The following is a 7,586-nucleotide window of genomic DNA, read 5'->3' on the forward strand; positions in this document are numbered from 1 at the left end:
ATCTATGGAAAGGATTTGGATAGCCTTAAGAGAAGATTATCCAATTAGGGTTTAGGTTGTAACCCTTAAGGAGTCTACAAGTATAAATAGACCCCATGGCATAAGGAAATCGACACCTCTCCTAAAGCAAGAGAACCCTGGCCGATTTCCTCCCCTCTCCTCTCTCCTAAATCATCTTCCTTGCTATTGGTTTTTGTAACCCATTAGAGGAGTGACATTTGTGACTCTAGAAGCTCCAAGACCTCAAGATCAATAAGGAACTCAAAGGTATGATTCTAGATCTGTTTCAATGTTGTTATTTAACCTAATTAGTCATTAGAAGTCTTGGATTCAAAGCATGTTTATTAGAAAGCCTAGATCCAAGCATTAGGGTTTTGCATGCGCACATAGGAAAGTTCTTATGGCTAAAACCCATCAGGTTTAAGGAGAGTAAACTCTCTTGTAGGGTCCTTTGGAAACCCTAAACTCAAGTACCTTGTCCCACAATAGCTTAGATGAAGTCCTTACGGCTTAAAACACTTATATAAAGTGTTATCTATGTCTAGGATGTCTTAAACATTATTAATTAGTCTTTTGAGTCTAATTGAGTGCATATATGTGTGATTATATGTTCATTAGGATTGTAGTGTGTGCACAAGTCCTTGCTTGACACCTAGCAATCCGATACCGTCCAATTCATCCCAATCACCAACTACAGGTGAGTTCATACCCCTAATCAATGTTTTAATGATTTTAAATGCTTTAATGGGGGGGGGGGGAATACAAGTAGAAACAAACATGTTATTAAATCATTGATATGTATTTTATAACTGTGTTTGTCATTTAACAGATTTCACATGCTACAAAATGTGATGCATGAAATGGTATTACATCCAAAAAGCACACTATTACCAAATGTTTTACTTTTGAAATGTTATAGTTTGCATCTTTCAATTAGTTTCTCACACCCTTGAGTAGTAAGAGTGTGTAAACTTACAGGGTCAACTAGTTATATTACAATAGATTATCATAGGGATAATGGGAAGATATCAAACATTACTTCTATTACAAGGAGTCACACAAGAGTTAGTTCATTCATGAGTCTTTATTAGTACATTACCTGATACATGAGTACCTTTACATATGGTTACATGATACATGAACACGCTTACATGAACACATTACATGAATACTTTTACGTAGATACATCGACCTGTGTATACTTACATGAATATCTGAACTTCGGTTCGTTAGGATGAATTATTAGTACCTTCAGTAAATCGTCCTGCCATACCAGTTCAACGGGATTCAGTTACGGGACTAACCATTCCTGGAACCTATTGTTCGCTACAGAGGTTAATTGGACAATCTTCAGATGTTCATTAGGTTATCTATTTCGCTTATAGCAAGGTAGAGTCGGTTACGGGAATAACCATTCCTGGAACCTACTGTTCGCCACAGAGGTTAATTGAACAATCTTCGGATGTTCATTAGGTCATTTACTTCGACTACATCGATGTAAAGTCAGTTACGGGACTAACCATTCCTGGAATCTACTATTCACCACAGAGGTTAAATTGAACAATCTTCGGATGTTCATTAGGTTATATCTTTCGCGTCAGCAACATAGTGTTACCCCCGGGTAACCCAAGAGTAATACTTTCATGGGTATATTTTCCTATTTACTTTATTTGGTGATACATTCACATAAACGATGAGTTAGACTAAGCACTCTTAGTACTAGTCATTACACAGGGAAAACTATCATTTTACAAATAGAACATTCGGGTCTTGGTAGAAGACTACATTTCATACTTATAGAAAATAAGGGTTTTTCTTGGGATTTCATAATTACCTCAACATTTTCATCTAAAGGTTTACATGGCTTTCAAAACAGATTTTCACAAACAAGGCAATAACACTTATATACTTATGAATTCACCAGCTTTAAAGCTGATACTCGCTTTCAAAATAACTTGTATTCTCAGGTCACCAGTAGACATGTACGGAGGCCAGGTTTTGAGAAGACGGAGCAGACAAGTTTCGTTCTTTTATTTTAATTGTATATTTTTGGTGTCTTACTACACTGAAAGAACACACATGTATTAAAACTTTACTTATAATGCAATGGATGATGTTGTTGCTTTTTTATTATATTACACTTTTGTGATACTGTACATGACGTCCTCCACCCCTGAACGTTTACGCCATTCGTGGTTTTGGGGTGTGACAAATTGTTGATTCCTATAAACTCAAATGTAAGATGAGAGGCTTGTTCACAACCAGTAAGTAATACTAAGTAGAAAGAAACAAATTGATGATATTACCTGGTCAAGGAGGAAAATGACAAGAAATGGTACATAGAAAATATATATAAATATGAACTGGGAAGTGAGAAAATTATGATTACTAGGGTTTACAGTTCAGGACTAAAGTTTCAAGCTTTACAGTTCTGTTCCTTCTCAACACATCAAACATGGTTGACATGTTCTTATCAGTGTTTGTTTTCTCTTCTATAAGCAAGCTACAAAAATCCAATAGAAAGTACACGTGTTTATATGATGATGTGAGTGAGGAGAGAAAAAGTGATATACCATTGTATTTGGTTTCTTTGATTTGTGTAACCCTTGCAGTTGAATCAAGAGATGTAAACACCAGGGCTCTGTATTACAAAAAAACAACAAGCTTTCTTATATAAAAAAATAAGGGTATGGAAAGGTCAAAGTTCTAAAGTCTGAATTAAAGAATTTATCAGAAAGAAAGAGAGGGAACCTTGAATCCTGTGAGAAGGCTAGGGTTGTAACAAGGCCAAGATGTGCTTTCTTCACTACAATCAAGTGAGGACAATTAAGTGAGGACCAGAGACACCTTTGTTTTCCATGAGATATGCAATCAAGGAGATGGTTTGAGTTGTCTTCCCCAATCCCATTTCATAAGCTAATATTACATTCAGATTGTTGTTAAATAAAGACAACATCCATTGAAGCCCTTATAGTTGGTAGGGTCTTAGTTCTCCACCCTGAAGTATTGCAGGCTGCTTTGTTACCTGTACAAAAATGCATCCCAACCACAAAAATGATCAATACCATTAGCTCATATCTCATTAGGGGGTGTTTGGCGTTTCCTTTCTAAAATGATGAAATCTGAAAGAATCATAACCTGCCAAGTATTATTATTATGATTATTATGATTATTATTATTATTATTATTATTATTATTATTATTATTATTATTATTATTATTATTATTATTATTAAGTTGGCAGGAAATCTAATAATAAAAAGTTAAATCCTACTTTATTTTATATTCTTATTTAGAATGAATTGAGTAGAGTTGACTTTTTTTTTTTCAATTTTGGTCCCTTTTTTGAGGTTCTTGTGATGTTTTTGGTCCCTGTTTCACATAAAATGAATATTTTTGTTTCTTGAGTATGGCTGATTTTTGCAATATTGATCTTAAAAATATAGTTATTTTACTTAGGAACAGGGACCAAGAACGTTACAAAATCACAAATAAGGGCCAAAATAGCAAGGGGAATCTTTTTGAGAACAGAATTGCAAAAGTCAGCTATACTCAAGAGACCAAAAAAGTACTCTTTTATTTGCATATATATTTCCTTTGTTTATATTAAATATATAACTTTAACTATTTTATGTTATTTACAAGTATATTTTGGCCTTTTAATACAAAATTATAAAACAGAATCGAATTCCTTCCACCCTACCTCATAATGGTAAAATCCATCAAGCACTGAATTTCAAAGGATTCTGATGGAACAGGAATGCCATGGAATGGAATCATGAATTCCAATTCCATTGGGTTCCTTCGAAATTCCCACAATCCAAACATGCCCTAAATAGCCATAGCTCAATGACTTTAAGATTGTATCTATTACATGGGTTATTTTCAATGATCAGGATAAAGATGGCATTCATGTCTTTTACACAGATGAGGATAAAGAGCCTTTTTGAGTGGGAGAAAAACATTACCTTCTCCTGAATTGAATGGATGACTGAATTATATTGTCGTTGTCCTTCAAGGAAGTCAGAGGTCTTCACTCCACTATCAAGTTTCGCCTCAATTAAATCGACATCCACATCAAGATGTGATTCATCAGGAGTTCCAATCTTTGAAGCCGAGGATGATTCAGGCAATTCAGTTTCTGGAGCATTCAGAGGTTCAATTCCATCATGTTCAGCATCTTTTTGATGCCTAACAACAGCTCCTAAACGCACAAGAAGATCATTTGTTTTCCCTAAAAGCATAGTTAACCTTTCATTCTTGCTTTCCTCAACCATTCTCATGTAAGCTTCCTGATGTATAAAAGTAGATACATTATATATTATACATAGATATAAATATAGGGAAATAATTTACATACTTGAACAACATCATTCCTTTGCTTCCTACGTTTTTGAGAGGCCTGAACTTGCAACTGGAGTTCCCTTATTGCATTAAGTATTTCTGCAAAGAATTTCCTCTTCCTAGTTTCTACTCTATTCTTTTCTTCCTCCTCCAATTTCGTTAGTCTCTGCAACAAATGATGTTCAAAGAAGCATAAGCATTAATCTTGCATTTTTCTATTACAACATTGTACTTTCAACTTTTTTCTTATCAACACATTGTACTTTAAAAACTCTATCCAATTATACTATGGATTTCTTTTTCTCATTACAACATTGTACTTGAAAAAATCTACTGAAGTACAATGTTGTAGTAGAAAAAGATGCAAGTAGAATTCTATGATAAGGAAATAGATGAAAGTATATAGTTGTTTCTTGCATTTAACCCATTAAATGTTAATCTTTAGACACAAAAGAAAATATGGAAAAGCAAGATGTTATAAACTACAGTATACCTTAAGTCCATGGAGTTCAAGCAAACACTTTGACTGAAGGTCTTCACCTCTTCTTAAAGGTACTTCTAAATTCATGATTAAAAAAAACAAATGAGTAAAGTTAAATGATATCTACAAACAACTTCACCTGCCTGTAAATATTCATGTAGAATTGTATAAGACATCAAATAAAGGTCTAGGGTGTTGGTTTACAGAGCATTAGGACTTTAATTCCTTACAAAGATTATGGTAAAACAATTCGAATTCTGTGAAAGGAGAATTCCTTTTAAATACAATGTAATGTGATTTTAAACCATCAACATAGTAATAACTTCTTCAAGAAGGGAACCAGAAACAATGAAAATAACAGAAATATATTGGAGTTGACTGGTCGCAATTCCATTACCGGATATCAAGCATTCTTGAATCCAAAGGCAAGAACATGGAAACAATGAAGGTGCTTTCTATCAATCTACCATAATCAAATTTGCACCCTTGATGTAATTATGAAAATAGGCAAAATGCAAAAATCAAGTTTATGCTGCCAAAAAGAAACTGCATTTAACTACACAGAGATTACCAAGCAATCTGAATATTTCTCTACAATGTTAAAGTATAATAAAAATGATTCTTATGGCAACCTTCAAGTTCTGTCAAACGATTTTAGATGTGGCTCTCGATCCATTTTTCCCTTGTTTCTGCCATTTCAGAACCTGTTATGTGATTAGATCGATGTTTGACCAAAGCGTCCTCAAGGTCTGCCATTAAATCTCCTCCATTTGGAAATGGAGAGTTATTCTGTAATGATATCAAAAAGTTAGGCAGACACACCATGTAATAGTTATAAGTAAAACATATTTTACTCGGTAAATTCTCCTAAACATGAACAGTAGACCATAGGTCTAAACCTAAAACTGAAATTACATATCCATTGAACATAGGTAGCCCAAAGATGTTTGCTAAACCATACACAGATCAAAAACTACAAGGCAGTTCATATAGACAAACGGAAAAGTAGAATTCAACTAGAGAGAATTGCATTGAGAGTATTACAATTGAGCATACCATGATTAGCCGTAAGCTGTCAATTAAACTAAAACAACACAACCCACTGGTCAAACCAAATCCTTGCGCTTCTGTACTAGGGTTTGTAAATGGGAAGCCATGTTCCCCTTATTTGCTGAACGGATGAAGAAAAAGGACCAAGGCTAGAAGTGCAACCGGACTAGGGTTTGTAAATGTGAGGAGTCGTTGTAGATGGAGTAGGGAGGAGGTGAAGACGAGTTCTATTACCAATTTTATGTTGAGATTATTGTGTCTAATCGTCGCCATAAAGATACGATCAAGAGAGAATGGTCTTCGATTTCTGGAAGGAAGCGAGGGTGTTACAAAGAGGGGGGATCAGAATCGCGGGAGATCTAAGGAGAGAGTGAGCGGTCTTCGATCCGATCGAGAGAGAATCGTCGCCATAAAGATATGATCGAGAGAATGGTCTTCATGTTTCTGGTGGTGGCGGCTGTTAGGTTTTACAGACAGAAGGAGGGGGAGAAAATGAAGGTCATCGGCAGGTGGAGAGAAAAGAAGAGCGGGTCTTCAAAAAATTTGGGGATTTTGTTTCCACCGTATCATTTCCCACCTAAAAGGCGTGTTTCATTAAAAAATTATAAAGCGACACACTTACACGACGCACATTTTATGAAAGGCGCCCTCCGCATTACTTTTTTTTTCTTTTCTGACACTAATTTTAGGGCATGTATAAATACGCGTCCTCAATCCTTAAAATTTTGGAAAACTGACACTAGTTTTTAGGGCACGTACAAATGCGCGTCGTCTATCAGTGTGTGTCATTGTTTGCGCGTCATTAAAGGCCAGTTTTCTAGTAGTGCGAATCGCGAAACTTCTTACCAACTCGTCGAGTTGATAGCCTACTCGTCGAGTCCGTTTGGAATCAGCATTTTCTCAAAACACGAAAGTCGTCCGAAATTGTGTCTAGTTTTCCGAACATTTTGAATCTCGTCAATCAGAGTTATGGTTCATGAGATATGGCCAAAACACTGACAAGGAGTCAAGCTGTCCAGCAACATCCTTCTTTCTTCAAAATCCAAGATCCAAGTTTCCAATCGCTAGTTCCGCTTCCTTTTCCACCCGAGCATGTAATTGTTGCTGAAAAATGAAATTATAAACTAATTAAGCACCTTTTGTTCATTAAATGAGACAAAAACAACATAAAGTATTAAGATAATGCATGAATTTTATAACTAAATATGCCCATATCAGTGACGATCCGAGCTTGAGTTTCAGGTTGTAGACTTCGTACTCCAGAATGTGTCTCCTTGGAAAGGAGTGATCCGATTCAGGAAGAGGGGCAAGCTGGGGACCCGGTAGATTGTCCCTTTCAGGGTGATCGCGATGGTGGGTAGGGTAGCGTATCGTTTAGAGCTACCTGCAGAGTTGGGTCAGATACATGATACCTTCCATGTGTCTCAGCTAAGGAAGTGTATATCTGATGAGTCGGCAGTGGTACCATTGGAGGATATTCAGTTGGATGCGAGCCTAAATTATGTTGAGAGGCCAATTGCGGTGGTGGATCGGAAGATTAAGGTTCTGAGGAACAAGGAGGTGCCCCTGGTTCAGGTCCAGTGACAACATCGGAAGGGGTCCGAGCTGACTTGGGAGCCGGAGGCGGAGATGCGTGAGCAGCAGCCAGAGTTGTTTGCAGAATGAGACTTCGAGGGCGAAGTCTGATTCTAGTGGGGGAGAATTGTAACAT

General features: G+C 36.2%; 1 protein-coding gene across 2 annotated transcripts; it reads right to left on the reverse strand.

Moving 5' to 3' along the window:
* Positions 1–2,346: 2,346 nt before the first annotated feature.
* On the reverse strand, positions 2,347–6,386 carry LOC145077266 (putative ATP-dependent DNA helicase CHR12). Of its 2 annotated transcripts, XM_079023004.1 has the most exons (7): positions 5,458–6,386; positions 4,838–4,902; positions 4,361–4,510; positions 3,969–4,292; positions 2,752–3,025; positions 2,574–2,641; positions 2,347–2,503 (listed from the first exon to the last, which is right to left on the reverse strand). In XM_079023004.1, exons 4-5 carry the CDS (start codon positions 4,281–4,283, stop codon positions 2,969–2,971), a joined length of 372 nt encoding a protein of 123 aa, XP_078879130.1. In that variant the 5' UTR covers positions 4,284–4,292; positions 4,361–4,510; positions 4,838–4,902; positions 5,458–6,386; the 3' UTR covers positions 2,347–2,503; positions 2,574–2,641; positions 2,752–2,968. The 2 variants fall into 2 exon arrangements, with proteins under 2 accessions (XP_078879130.1, XP_078879129.1); XM_079023003.1 differs by having other exon boundaries at positions 2,347–2,641.
* Positions 6,387–7,586: the final 1,200 nt, after the last annotated feature.

Source organism: Lactuca serriola, chromosome 9, assembly GCF_051521515.1.
Source record: "Lactuca serriola cultivar US96UC23 chromosome 9, Lser_US96UC23_V15, whole genome shotgun sequence".
In the NCBI taxonomy this organism is placed as follows: Eukaryota; Viridiplantae; Streptophyta; class Magnoliopsida; order Asterales; family Asteraceae; genus Lactuca; species Lactuca serriola.

Excerpts from the sequence above, each read along its gene's own strand:
- LOC145077266 (XM_079023004.1), bottom strand. The coding sequence starts at position 4,283 with ATGAGAATGGTTGAGGAAAGCAAGAATGAAAGGTTAACTATGCTTTTA. Across the intron at positions 3,026-3,968 it reads TCCATTCAATTCAGGAGAAG|GTAACAAAGCAGCCTGCAAT; the intron begins GTAATGTTTTTC and ends ATTTTTGTACAG.